This window comes from Lepidochelys kempii, chromosome 5, assembly GCF_965140285.1.
Source record: "Lepidochelys kempii isolate rLepKem1 chromosome 5, rLepKem1.hap1, whole genome shotgun sequence".
NCBI classification, from domain to species: Eukaryota; Metazoa; Chordata; order Testudines; family Cheloniidae; genus Lepidochelys; species Lepidochelys kempii.
Genome location: NC_136384.1, coordinates 57,192,614 through 57,208,036, shown reverse-complemented (window position 1 = coordinate 57,208,036; position 15,423 = coordinate 57,192,614). Strand labels below are relative to the sequence as shown.

General features: G+C 36.8%; 1 protein-coding gene across 14 annotated transcripts in view; it reads left to right on the top strand.

Moving 5' to 3' along the window:
• The window catches only part of MEF2C (myocyte enhancer factor 2C), a 143,999-nt gene that overhangs the window by 61,115 nt on the left and 67,461 nt on the right, over positions 1-15,423 (top strand). For all 14 annotated transcript variants that reach the window (XM_073344443.2, XM_073344439.1, XM_073344452.1 and 11 more), the window contains one exon: positions 10,107-10,310. In XM_073344443.2, coding sequence (XP_073200544.1) covers positions 10,107-10,310 — 204 coding nt within the window. The remainder of the gene's footprint in view (positions 1-10,106; positions 10,311-15,423) is intronic.

Genomic DNA, 15,423 nt, shown 5'->3' with positions numbered 1-15,423 from the left:
GCTGTGCCTGAATTCTCTGCAGGACAGCACATAATGCATGGGAAGGTGTGAGGTGTGTATCAGGGCCAGAAGACCCAGTGATATACAGATCTTCCAATCCTCTCCCCACAGCGGGGATGGAATACCTTCAGCAGAAGGACACTGCAGTTGGTCCATGGCCTGGAGAAAGTGATTCCTCTCCACTGTCCCCCACACATTTACCATGCCTGATTAATCAGGTGGAACATTGAGCTGTGGATTTACCCCGTTGTGATAGAGATGGCAGTTGTTTGTTTAACAGATTACTACTCGCTGTAGTAGAAGTCTCTTGTGCTGTGAAGAGTGCTTGTATGAGCAGCTTGCAAGAGGCAAAAATAGTGGTGTCTTCTAGCAGTAAAAGAGTATCTCTTTCTAAAAAGAGTTATCTCAATGGATATACTTGGGTACTTGGTTGCTAATCTGACATTAAATGGAAAAATAAACCCTCAAATTAAAACGGGTGCAAAAGAATCATGTTATAAGCAGCCAGTGTGATCAGCACCTTTCGTCATTAAATGTTTGATAACAGATTCTAGATAAATATTGAAGGAATGAGAAATGCTCAGGAGTGCTGTTAACAGACATGTGTTTCCAACTGCAAAGGCGGAGAGAAGTGTAACATGGGTATATGATCTGTGCTTTTCTTGAAACAATGACATCTTTGAATAGTTAAAGAAAAATGAATACAAATTACACAGAGGCCTGATCTTGAACTATTGCAGTCAATGGGAGTTTTGCCATTGACTTCAATGAAGGCCAGCTCAAGTCCTGTAATCATGGGGAAGCATTCATGGAATTTTGTGTGATGGATGCTGGCAGGGGGCCAGGTTCTGGTTGGCCCTCACATTGGTGCACGGTGAGAGAAGGAGAGTACAACAAGTCTTCTCCTTTCCTGGATGGCCCCAGATCCATCCATCCCAGTTAGAGAACCCATTGCATTTGGCCCAGGCCATTTCTCATAAGCCTTTTCACTGCACTTTAGACCACAGAGAGGAAGAATAAAAATACCTCGCAGCCTCATGTTAATGGCAGATGGTTGGAACTCTGCTGTGGACTTGCTGCTATAGCAATCCTAGCAACTGGGAGGCCAATAAGGGTTATCTGCATGCTCAGATTCTGTGGCACCATCAATTGAGGTGGTAGCCAGCAATATCAGCCTTGTCCTCTGACCTTGGACCATAAGTTCCAACAGAGACTAGCCAGCAAATCAGCTTGTTGAGGGTTGTCAAGATGAGGGCTAGAAAAGTGGGGGGAGGAGGAATTTGCAAAAACAGACATTTTTTCAGTTTTAATGTTTGTTTATTTCAAAGTTAAAAAAAATCAGTCAGCTCTACAGTTGAGTGTAATATGGGAGGCAAAAGGTATTTTCCAAAAATTTTGTTTAAATTTCCCCTCATTTATTTTTCAAATTTTGAAATTTGAAACATTTCAACCAGTCCTAGCGAGGGCCATTTCCAGTTGCACTGGTGTCCCATAGAGAAAGGTGATTTTTTTTGGGGGGGGGGGGGGGAAGAGCTCCAGAAATTCCCTTTACACTACCCAGACAAGGCAGGCCAGGCTTAAAGGGATGGCTTTCGTACCATAATTATGTTATACTACTGTTATAATAGGACATTTTGCGATACCTAATCAGAGTGCACATTGATTCAAAAATACTCTGGTGTCAGATTTTGAACAGCTTCCAAGACCTTGCTGTCTGTCTCCATCATTTTTTCTTATTATTAAGAGTCTAACTCTGCTGGACTTCACTGTGACAACTTGTGTGACTGGGACAAAAAGGATTTGGCGTTAAATGTGGTGTGATGATTTTCATGCCTGCAGTCTTCTTTCTGATGTTTTACATTTCTTTATTTTCCTAGTTGTGAAGCATACTCTTATCCACATTCCTAATTTTAAGTGTGCTCTGCTTAGCTAATAACTCCACACGTTTTGCTTGAAACATCTTCAGTTTTGTTATGAGCTGGGGAGGGGGGGTATGTAGAGGACTGTCAAATACTGTAGGAAATATGTACTCAGATAATAGACACTCTAAGTAGTATGGCTCTGTAGCTGGTTTGAAAACAATATTAGAGGCACTTGGAAAACACGTGCAGAGCAACTTTTGCATATGTACGATTTGATAATTCTTTGCTCCCAGCACATGTGTGAAATTAGGTAAAACAAGACTTGCTACAGTTATCAACTGAACAGAGAACAAATAAAATCAGATAAGCAAAGTGAGGTTATAGGGCAGGGAAGAATATCCTGGAGGGAAATGTCCGTTTGCAGGAAGACCTAGATTTGTTCTACTGACTCCAATACCTCATGCGGCTAGTTTCAAAACTAGTTTCAGACTTAGGGGCATCTATTTTTATCTGCATTAGCTCTGTTGAAAAGAACAGACTACAAGATCGTCACCTCAATCAGAACGTCATCTGTAGAAGCAGAAAAGGGAGCCTGATGATTTAGTGCACAGATCAGCTCAAATTTAGGAGGACATTTTGTGAGATTTTCCCCACACCACCTCTACCAAAAAAAAAAATTCAGTCTGCTCTCACAAGTTAGCTTGGCTTTAGTCTAGTTTTTAGATTTTAGGAGGTTGGTCGGTTGCCCACCAATTACAGCGCTTTATGAAGGGAATATCTCGATAACATTTAATTGTGCAGCTCTACACCACTCTTTTCAATGAGATGTACCTTAAAACCATGATGTAGCCTTTAATTTGTACAAGCTTGATTTGCCACCCTTACTCACATTAAGTAGTAATTTACATCATCCGTAATGGCACTGGAATAGATTGTCCCTGTTAAGCACAATACCTAGTTTTATCAGAGAGGCTACCTCAACATTTCTCTCTCTTTAACTAACAGAAGATGTACACTACATTTTAGTGACCAAGTTCCCAAATTTTAATGGCCCAGTTGGGCCTGATTCCATTTTAATCTAAAATCATTTCATATTGTACTAATCTAATTGAGATTCCATACATGGTAGAGAAAATGTTTTAAAAGCGATGCTAACCTAATAATGAATTTCATGGCTGTATTATATTTAAGATTAGGTATGTTTGTATTTCCAATATATGCCAGAGTATAATTTAAAATTAATTAGCTTCAGGTAAATATTTAGGCCAAATTACTTTTAATGTGAAGTATGAATGAGCAGCCTAAGTAAGGATAGTCCAATAGTAATTATGGTATCATTAAACATAGCTGTGTTGAAAGCTAGAGCAGATATGGCCACTGCCTTTCTGTCTTGTAAGGATTGATTTGGAAGGCCCTGAGGGAGAAAGAGCTGGAGGTGGGAAGCAGAACTGAAGCCATTGTGGAGAGGAAGAAGTTACACTCTTCCTGTTATGACAGGAAATGCAGACAAATGTGCTTCCTGACCATTTGCTCAGCAGGGAATGAAATATTCTTTGACCTTTACCTTATGAACATTTTAGTTTTGTTCAGCTAGTAAACATGTTTTTTATCCAAAACATTTATTTGTACCTGCCAGACCTAGTGAATGTGGTATAGATAAAAAGTCAGTTTTATTGTACTTTATATTATCTAGAGTATGTGTATGGATGGAAAGGATATATTTTCTTACAAATAAGATGCCCATGTCTATACATCTAGATATAAGTGAGTTAATTCAATCTGTCCTAATGAGTGAAGAGGAATGGTATAACTGAGATTAACCATCATTATGCATATCATTCAACAGAGAAAAAAAATAATATCCAATCATTCTTCAAGTCTGAATATGATATAGGTTATGTTTTGGAGAATTAGAACTGTTTAGAATATATGGGAATAAAAGACTCTGAATGTTGCCTACCCTAATAATTTGTGAGTTGCTATACCATCCATTAATTAACATATCTCTGAGTTATCCCTCTCTCTTTATTCATAAAGACAAATGTCATAACAGAGATCAGCGATTATGTACTAAAATTTCGGACTTGTGAAAAAGTGAATAATCTCACAGTTTTGTTTAATTTTCCGCTCCATTATTTGTGTGCTGATACGCTAACCATAAAGTGTAATGAAAAAGTACAGCACCTTCGTTTTTGTAAAGCTTAATCATGAGATGCTGAAAGAACCCTGTTTTATAAGATAGGGCCATTTAATATATTACAGTCATAATTTTAGGTCATTCTACTTAGAGCTCCTGTTTAGTAATGCTTTAGTAATGCTGTTCAAGCACAATAGTTCTTTTTGCAGCATAACTCACTGCTGTGTCATCCCTATAAGTTATGCTGGAGGGTTACAAGAACATAGAGCAGGCTGCTGAAGAGTCCCTTACTGCTCTTTAAAGGGCCTTTCATTTAATATGGCATGCCTAGTCGTTGTTGCATAAAGGAGGGTTTGTCTAGAGGGAATCCTGCACTGGTGCTACTTCCCACTGCCACCACCGCTGAACATAGTCATAAAGTTTGTTGCAGGAGAGCCTTTTAAAATGACAAACTGAGCTAAGCAGAATAAAATAGACGGGAGAGTCAGGGGTGGGAATAGAAAGGGGGTTGCAGCTTTTGAAGAGCTTTCGGGGTTTGGCTATAAGATAAGTAGAGATAAGTGTCTGCTCCTGGCACTTTAGTCAAAAGTCACATGGCTCATACATGGCCATCTTGATTTTATGATGATGAGCGTACTTCATTTGATGCATCCTGTTTGCCAGATACCCCATATCAGCTGACCCCACTCTGAATGAGGAGGGACAACCAGCACAACACTCCCCAATAGCCAGGTACAAGGTATACATCAAATATTGGATGCATGAGCCACCTCCAGTTTCCCCAGGCCCTCACATTAACATATACATAATGTCAGGAAATGTGTGGGGGTGGGGGTTCAGACTCCCCGCTCTTCTCCTCCTTTCAGTGCCAGCACCTGCACAGCCTTATGTCAGGACAGGAAGAGGTGAGGGAAGACCTGACATACTGTCCAAGGATTGGTTTGCTGCTGGAGGGCAGGGCAGAGCACTGGCTGCTGTTTGGAAAACAGAAGAAGCAAGCCGTAGACTCTGTGGTCCCCAGTGACAGATACTGAGTACCAGTGATGGCACCGCTATTACGGGACAGTCACTCAAAATTAGTCTCTCAGATTATCTCAGATTTAAAAGTCAAGAGTGGAAGAGTCCAAAGGGAAAAAAAATGTAGCATCCGTGCAGCAGAGACAGGTCACAGACTAAATCAGCAGAATAAAAGCTTCAACCTCTCAGCAGTGACTCCTGCTCTTACACTGTTCCAGTCACATCTACAAGCTGCACAACAATTTTGGTATAATTTTAGATAAATAAAAACAATTTCCAGTCGATTGCTGTTTCTTTCTGTTATCACAGTCTGTTAGTATAGTGTCTTGAGTGGAAAAAGCATACGTACCCATTGTATTATTCATTCCAGTATGTGAAAGGACCTATATAGAAAACCAACTAACCTATCTCCTAATGTATTTAATTTAAATAAACATTACTCCCTACAAATAAAATGCCAAATTCTGGCACCATGCCAAATTACCTTCCTAGTGAGAGCATATTGCAGCTATGGAGTACTGTGAATGTACACCTGCATTCTGGGTGGCTACAGCCCCATTCACAAATATCACAGTCTCTGATCCCAAAACCATGTCTCGGAAAGCCCCTTCACAGCTTTGACCATAGAAAGCCTGGAGAATTGTCTTTCTGTAGTTTGGAGGAGAGCCAGAATTGAAGATGGAAAATGTCCTCCCAAATCGCCTTTGGTCCATGCTTTCCTTCTTGTGCATATAGTAAGTTTAACCTCTAGCCAGAATCTGGTCCAAAATGCACAAAGACCTAGCCTTGATTTATGAGAGGGAAGCTAAGAACTGGCTTTTTCACTCTTTCTTTTGTTTTTGTAATATTTAAAACAAGCATGTGGTTTGCTCAAAGCCTGGACAATCATCTTTGCATTTAAACTTCCTTGCTTTACGTACCCAAGTACTGCAGACTTTCAGGGCCTGATCATCTGAGGTGCTGGGCATCACGATTGTGTTCAGTGAACATTCATGGGCTCATCAGCTCTGAATAGCAGGCTCAAAATGAATAAAGCAAGCTGTATTCAGAGCTTATGTAGAACACATGCAACTTGATTAATTTTCAGCATGCTGCACAAGTACATACTCCATTCCCTGCACACTCCACTGGAAATGTTGTCTTTGAAACACTGCTTGGCCACACTAGTTACCCAGTACTTATACTGTACTTTTGAAAACTTAAAAATACTGACAATTGCTTTTCTATTGTATGGCTTATGTATTTTGTGTGTGTGAGGCTTCAGGGTTTTAAACACAGGTAAAAGCCAACCTCCTGATTCTAGGCAGCCATTTTATATTTCTCAACACTTAATTCCCCGATTATCTCACTATCATCATAGACTAGTCCAAGAGGCTAGGACTTCACAAATTGCCCAGTCAATAAAACCTCCTGTATACAAAGAAAAATATAGAAACTTGAGGACAGTACTAGACATCCACTGATCCAGAAAGCAGAAGGGATAAAGCATGTCCCAAATCTGATTTGGACATCAGGCTCAATTGTGAATTAATTAATTAACTAGTCCTTGGTACAGTCAGCAGAGGTAAGAATATGAAATTATTCAATCTGTGCTACTGAAAAATACATTTAATATTAATCAGATGTCATCAAAATCCATGTAATATTTTGTGTGTATGCAAATAGATCAGATTTATTTTTAAATACATCAGTAAATTGGCAACACATAGTTATATTTTTCTGGCTGTGAAATAGAATATAGATTTTGCATTATAAAAGTCTTCCTTCCTGAGAAATTTTTCCTGTAGTCTGACAGATTATCTAGCTGCTTATATGGCTTTCAATGTCTGTAGTATCTGAGTTCCTGATCAGTTATCAGGATTATTCCTTTTCGAGATTTTTTTAGCCCTAGTAAAGTGATCATATTTGGATTGTGAAATGTTACAGTAAATCCCTTCTCCTCAATACGACCAGCTACAATTTTTGAATCATTAAGCTACTCTGTAGTTTGTGTGTATGCAACTGTGTTTAAGAAATGTCTGTATTTACTTCATGTTGTTCTTAACTTCGCACAAGTAAAAATTATTTCTTAAGTACAGAATTACAGACTTCCAGCTATAGGTTTCAGTTGGCTTGCACCTAGACATAAAGAGACAACATATTTTTAATACATTATTGCAGTCTTTAACACTCAGTGAAATCACTGCAGTGCTAAAATATGGTATCTATCATCTTAGTCAATATTTATTAGCTAATTTTGATTTAGGTGAATATAGCTAACAACATACTGGACATAAAATACAAAGTTAAATGTTGTTTGTTCATATTACTCACTTAAATACTTCAGAGGATAAATGAGTATATTCCTCTTCTTGATGTGGCTATATAAAGGAAATTATATGAAAGGAGAATGTATTTTTAAATACCTTTAAAAGTATTCTTAATCTCTCCTGAAGGTCTTGACCCTACTGCAAGTTTAGTAAATAAATAGGTTCATCCCTATTACAAACTATTGTAAAAGTATGAGAAATTACATTACTACAATACATTATTAGGTATAAGTGCAAAAGCTCTGAATTGCAATCAGTCAATGACTGGTATATTTTAAAAAGAAGAGTAATATTCTAGATCACTTTAGAAACAGTAATAGATACAATTGTTTTTATGTCTAAGAACAATGGCAAAAAAGCATTATGTAATACATTTGAAGACTGTTAAAAAGAACAGATAATAGTGAATTAAATTCAGAGCAATTAAGATTACATTTTAAAGAAAAGTTAATAAACCCTCTAGCTTATCTGTTGTCCTTTTTATTTTCAGTGTTCGTGAAAAGGCACTATAAGTAGTATCTTTTTTGTGATAAGTGTTATGAAATAAGTATGTGCTATGCAGCACATCTGTGTGGTTACCCAAAATGTTCAGGAGCACCTAACAGTAAACACAAACAGTGGCTTTAAAGATATTTCTGTGCTGAAGTATACTTTGATGGTGAGGAGCTGTAACATGCTAAATTCTGAGGTTTCTGTGCAACAGAAACCATATTGTATAGATGCACTCCACCTACAGTACTGTGGTCAACTAGTCTGATTGAAAATAGTTTTAGATGCAGAAAAATGTGTCGGGTTAGTACATTCTCCCCTCTGCATGTGATCCATAGCTTGTTTAGCCTTTTCTAAAAAATTATATAGATGTTCATATTACTGTGTGTAACATTGCATCACAATTTTCTGCAAGCAGATAAAGTGTTTAAAAGGCATTTGAAAGACTGATCAGTTTTTCAATGGTAAGATGAGTTTTTGACTGTGTATTTCATCAATCATGCCAAACAGCAAAAGCCAGCTGGACCTTACCCATTTAGATATGTCTTAATATCAGCCGTGACAAAAATATAGATTCAAATCTAATGCTGTGCAAACTGTTTTTTTTTAATGCTTGAAAAATCAGATTTAATACTAATCTGTCTGTTGTTAATAGATTTTATAAAGGTGTTACAATGATCGAGACGGCAATAAAAGTGACATCATTCATGATACATCGTGGAGAATAAATGTACAGAGCATTGGCATACAGCCACATCTCTTTGAGATAGACTAGCTGGTAGGGATTAGAAATACTTAAATGTCACGTTTTCCATGGCATGACCAGCTGGGATTCCAAGGTAGAGTGGGGTTGCAGTTATCATTAGCTTGCATTAGGAGTGTAACAAGATAAAACAACAGCCTTCTGAACCATGCAGAATGGAATCTTTTTTGCCTAAGTGATGAACCATGTGCATAGGTACTTTTACTGATGGTATTAAGGAATTGTTAGCACTGAGTGTCAGATTAAGCAAGTCTACACTACCTGATTAGTGCTTCCCTCAAGTTGTGTCAAATACCCTCACTGCATATTTGATTTGACTGATAATTGTTTTAGTACCGTACGTTTATTCACTTTCAAAATCCATCACAGAAAATTACTGTAGAGGAAAATAGATATTAAAAATAAAATATCTATTTATGTGTTTAGTGCAAATGGAATACAGGAAAAAACAGAAACAAGTCAGTTCTTACTATCAGATTAGATTTCTCATGGTAAGAAACTCATATACTAAGATGTGTATGTTTTATTGGAACTTTGCAAATCAATCATGAAAGAAATTCAGTTTTTAATTGCAGGTCTTCATACTGCTTAGATTTTGCATAGTTTGCAAAGTTTCATAGCAGTTGCTGACTTGCCCTCACACAAGCCATATATGTGCATCCCTAATTTACCAAGATAATGTGACTGGAATCCTTTCATTGTACTAAAAATGCTAACTCATATTTCTAAGTGTCTCCTTTGAGATTAAATAAAATGTGTCAACAGGTATGTATGGATAAGAACTCACCTCAGTAATGCATATATATTGCTGGCTAGTCAGTACTTATATAACTTGTTCTTCACTCCCGATTTATATTCTTCATTGTACTGACACTTGAGAATTTGAAAGTGAAACAAAAAGGATTTTTTAATATATCTGGTAATTTTTCAAAACTGTTATAGATCTGTGCATCTCTACATCAAATCATCTTTTTTGACTAATTAAATGAGATATAACTTTTTTCTTACTGATAGATAAATTGTGGGGTGGAATTCAACTGGAACTAAGACCTGTTGAATAAGAATAGGCTGAATCTTTTGTTAAAAGTTTTCTAGAACTGAGATGTAATGTTTAAAATGTTGTGGGGGTGAGTGGCAAAGACATCTACTATGCAGAATAAACTTACTAGCTTATGTGTGGGCAAAAGATTAAGTGTACTGAATTAAAATATTTTGGGAAGAATCCAGTGCCAATGGTTTAAACTGGTTAATGAGACAGGAAAAATTCACAGTTCAACTAATGGAAATGCCCCATTTTTTTACTTTCTGTAGCTTGAATTGTGCATTGAGGATTGTATGCATTTCCTTCAGTTACTTAGCACTTCGATATTTGTGTTCTGTGTTGGAACTGTGTTTTGATTTATTTGCTTTCCAGCTGAACTTATTGAAGCTCAAAGACTATAGAATTGCAAGTTATAATTTCATAAAAGAAACAGGACTCTAGAAAAGAGACTTGGGGATTTTTGACAGACTTATTTTCCTTTTTCCAGGTGACATTTACAAAGAGGAAATTTGGGTTAATGAAGAAGGCTTATGAGTTGAGTGTTCTATGTGACTGTGAGATTGCTCTAATCATCTTCAACAGCACCAACAAACTGTTTCAGTATGCCAGCACTGATATGGACAAAGTGTTGCTGAAATATACAGAGTACAATGAGCCACATGAGAGTCGAACGAATTCAGATATTGTTGAGGTAAGAATATATGTCCTGTGAGGACTAATTTTTGTCAATGCTCATCTAAGACATCTGATCTTGCTGAATGATTTCTGAAGCTGTGTAGTTTATTTTTAAGAACACTGTAATTTAAAAGAATTCAAGGAAAATTGACTTAAAAGTTATGTGACAAATGTTTGCACTTTCTCTGTCACACAAAAATAGTTGAACATTGGAAAAATCCAACTTTGCTTAGAATGCTTTTACCAAATATGTAAAATTAGAGCATGGAAACAACATTTATCAGAACGTTATTAACACTTTATAACATTATCATAGTAGAATTATTTAATGTAGACTGTTAGATGTAGCAATCTGTATTTTAACTGCTCAAGAATATTAATTCAAACTTAAAACATTCATTTTCAGCATTCATTAATTCCATTACTATCATAGCAAGTTAAACATAGTTAAAGACTCAAACCAAAGTAAATGTGACTTTTATGGATTTTGTTAATATAATAAAACATTAAGTAAAATTTCCAAAAGTGCCAAAGTGACTTAGGAGCCTACTAGGCACCAAAGTCACTGAGGTGCTTTAGAAAATGTTACCCTTAAAATCTTAAATCACTTAGGTGCTTTTGCAAATGAAACTTAGAGGCTTCTGAAAATTTTACCCTTGATGTACACCAGTCAAGAATTTTGAGCACTGCAATAGAAGAGATTACATTTAATTTGTACATTTTAGATACTTTCGATGAAGAAATAGTTCATGAGCCTATAGATTGTATTGAACTTACTGCTAGAGGTTCACAATACAGTCACATGAAACTATATTAATAAATATTGTAACTAAGAATATAACCCTTTTTGCAATATAGTTTCATGTTGATGTACAGGGCTCTACTGTTTAGCTACCTCCCAGATCCACCTGCACATCTCCTTGCCCCCATTAGGAAAGGGAGTGAGTTCTCGCCAAGGGTGCACCATGGGTGCTGGAATCCATGTGAGGTGGGACCACGAAGGGTGTGGGATGTACATCATTCCCCCCACCTCTCCAAGCCCCCCTTGGAGCCTCCACACCGATGGGCAAAGTCTCCCACTGATCTCTAGGGATTCAGCCCTGGCACTGGTGGCCAGTCTTATGTGCCGTTCTGCAAGGGACAAACCCTGACCCCCAAATTATCCTCCTTCCTCTCCTGACAGAACAAAAAGAGCACATTCTTAGGAAGAAAAACCTTGTTGTGATATTTTCCCTCTAAGCTCCCTCTTTCAGGTTTTCCTATGGAAACAGGTGATCAGGCCAATAGGTCGGGATTTATCTGGGTCATTTGCTGTGCTTCACAATGAGTGTGTAGGTCCTTTGATCATCAAGTCCTTTGGTTTCCAAGAAACTTCAATGTAAATGTGAAACTTAAGCTATGTTTATGTTGCTGTAACTTTAAGGAGTAGATTTTCAAAGGGAATAATGATATGCACACCTGCAAAACCCTTTTTATTTTATTTTACTTTTTGCCCCAAAAAATTGTCTGATTTACTCATGTGTTATCCAGTTTGCATTCGAATGTGTAATTTTGTGGGGGACACAAACTTCTGTGGATAATCATATTGTTTTCAACCCTTAGAAAATTTAGCCGAAAAATGGGTAAATATAATTATCACTAAAACAACAAGGAGTCCGGTGGCTATCCCCTGATAATTATCATTATTTAAACGGAATGATGTTAGTAATAAAGAGAAGCCAGATAAAGGGCCTTTCATTACGTTTCTTCCCATATGGATTAGCTGTGATAGTAGTTTAATCAGTGGGCAGTTTGAATGATGTGGTTTCTAGCATTGAGAAGTGCTTAGGCCTCTCTAGTGACAGTATTGTTACCAGGTCGAAAGAAATAGTTAAGCATTATGTTAGTGTTGAAAAAGATTTGTTATATTACCAAAAAAATCTGTGCAAGTATGTCTTTACTTGATCATTAACTTTACTGTTACCAGTTCAACGGGGCAAAAAACCCACAAAAGAGCAGACAGATGGTTTTGCACTCAGTGTAGTTTCTATATACTGTATGGTAAGGTGCAGAATACAAAACTGCCACATTTTAAATATTTAAATTGATCATTTAAAATTTTACTGCATTATGAGTATTTCCTTGTGGAGAGTCCGCTGCATTTGGCTGTGTGACATCTAGACTTCATAAAGCTTTTAATTTTGTTCTTCCTAGGCAATCAAAAGCAGCCTAAGGATTGGATGGTATTATTAAGTTTGTTCATTTTCATCTTAATGATTGTTCAATAACTGTACTTCAGCAAAAGTACAGAGCATAGCTCTGCTTGCAGCTTTCTACAAAACTAGAGAAGAAAATCTTCTAAAGTAACATTGTTTTTGAAATACATGCATGGTATGCCTGTGTAACATTCTCTGTAATTAATTTAGAATCCCAATTTCTCTTCACATGATGCATAGTAATGTCTGTTTAGTTACTTTTTTCGATTCCGCTATCGGTGATTAGCACATATCACAACTTCTTCAAATTGTATACATTCCTATAATTCAAAAAAAGTATAGATAAGAACATTAGTACGGCCATACTTGGTCAAACCAATGGTCTGTCTAGCCCAGCATCATGTCTTCCAACAGTTGCCAGTGCCAGGTGCTTCAGCGGGAATGAACAGAACAGGGCAATTATCGAGTGATCAATTCACTGTCGTCCAGACTCAGCTTCTGGAAATTAGAGGTTTAGGGACTCCCGGAGCAGGAGGCTGCATCGCTGACTATCTTGGCTAATAGCCATTGGTGGACATATCCTCCAGGCATTTATCTAATTCTTTTTTGAACCCAGTTATAATTTTAATCCTTGATATACTTTCATTACTTTCAAATGAAATTATTGCTATTCAGATTTAAGCCTAAATTATTTTTATATAGCTCTGATTAAAGTTGTTAGTTTTATTATCAGCCATTTTAAATGCATTTTACTGGAATTAATTATGTCTAGTATTTATGAAGATACCACTCTTCAGATAACAATTTATTATTTGAAGTAACAGAAGGCAAAGGACTTTGCATTTCTAATAAGTGTTATGCTGTTTTTCAAGGAAGAAATGACTTGGAATAAGTTAATGGGTGTTTTAACGTTATTGCAAATCACACCAAGCTATCTCAGTGCTGCTCAACTTGTACATATAGAATTCAGAGTACAGCCATGACATGAAGTAGATTAGCTAATATTAAGAGAGTTTATAAACCGTTTAAACCAGTCGGGTTTGTCTTCTTTTCAAACTTTCTAATCTATCATATTAAAAACAATTAATCCTATAATGTTATTTTTACATAACAGTCGCAGTCACTTTTGATACCTGTCTCTGAAATTGCCTGTTCAACTTCATTTCACTCAGTATGCAACAGATCCAATGTTACCTTCCTTATAAAAATGTATTCTGAAATACAGGTGTGGGAGTTTTGAGTTCTTTGGAAAAGTTATCTGTTAAATGGGTTTGTTTCAGGCATTACAGTGTAAATTTCCTCTTACCACCTACTGGTCACCTAAACTCTAACATGGAGGTATATCACTTTTGAGAGAGAAAAGTGTATTCACCCTCCATGTTTACTCATGTTTGGATCTCTTCTAAGCAGTGAATGACAACTATTCTAAATCCTGTTGAATTATGTGTGGCAGTTTTGTGATGTGTATTGATTCCGCAAACAAAGCTTCACTTTGAGGCCTCAGTCTGGAGTTGAACTGTGTTCCTAAAACTGAAGCTTCAGTGTCTTTAACCACTAAACCACCCATCCCACAGTCTTTCATTAAACCTTATTTCTCTTAATACAGCACATCAGTTATTGGGATTTGACAATTTATTTTAAGGAATAGTATGAGCTATGTAAGGTTTGGTTCTCTCTAAACCTTTTGATTTTGATGGCAAAGATCAACTTCTGCATTATGTAAACTTCCCAATGCTGTATGATAGGTACCAAAAACAATACACTTAGTACAGTTGTCATTCTAAAAATAGAATTCTCTTGTGCAATAGAAAATTTTAGATTACTAGAAGTCTTGTTATTCTTTACTTTAAAGTGGGATAGGTCTTTCTCAGAATAAAAACTCCTTTTGCATTTACTACATTTTTTTTGTTTAATTTATAAAATAGCATTGTTACAACTATGGGTTTCGTTCCATCTTCAGTTGTATACAAAATACATCAGATTCTCCCTTTCTTTAATTGAATGGGATCTATAATAAGTATCACTTACTTAACATGCACAAAATCACAATCCTCCAGTTTTGGTTACTGAGGTCATAAATGGCTGTATTGGTATTTCTGCTTGGGGATGAGGAAAAAATGGGATTAAGATGGGAAAAAGGGATGGGTTGATTTACTTAAGTGAGCAAATTCCACTTTCTGCAATAGAACAGAGATCTCATTGTTTGTTCAAAATCATGGAGTCTGATTCTCCTCATTTGTATAAGTTTTACACAGTTGTAACACCATTGACTTCAGTGGAGTTTCTCTTGCTGTACCCCAGTATGAGTGAGAGGAGAATCAGGCCCATGGCTTGTGAATTTGCTGCCCATGTCCCTAAAAAGTAAGTGGGTCATATGTCATAAATAAAGGATGCATGCATGCATCTCATAAAGATACCTCTAATGAGCTAATCTTTACACACCTTGAAAACATGACCTTAGTTAAAATAGTTTAGTCTGTTAGTATATGTCTGGTTAAAATGCATGGAAAACACCAGTTTTGATTATTTTGACACACAAAGTCAATGGGTCTTAATTTGTTAGACATAATTCACATATTACAATTATAATAAGGAAAATCTTGTCTGCAATTGCCAATTGTACCAAACCTTAAGGTCTATGAAAGCTACAGAGCCATGCGTAAACAGCCCATAAGTTCCTTTTGTTTGCAGGAAGAACTGGTCTTTTTTGCCTCTTTTTTGTGCCTGATCATGGTTTTCCCTATGGTTTACTCAGTTCCCATATCAGAGACCACTTTCTAACATTACCTCTAGGTTTTGGGTTAATGGACCTGCCTTTGTTCCCCAGCCATATGAGCATCATATAGCTTTCCCTCCCACCTCACCCCTTTTTACCTTTACCACAACTGCAATACTTGCCTACTGCCACCTGAACAAGGGAGAAGGTGGACAGCA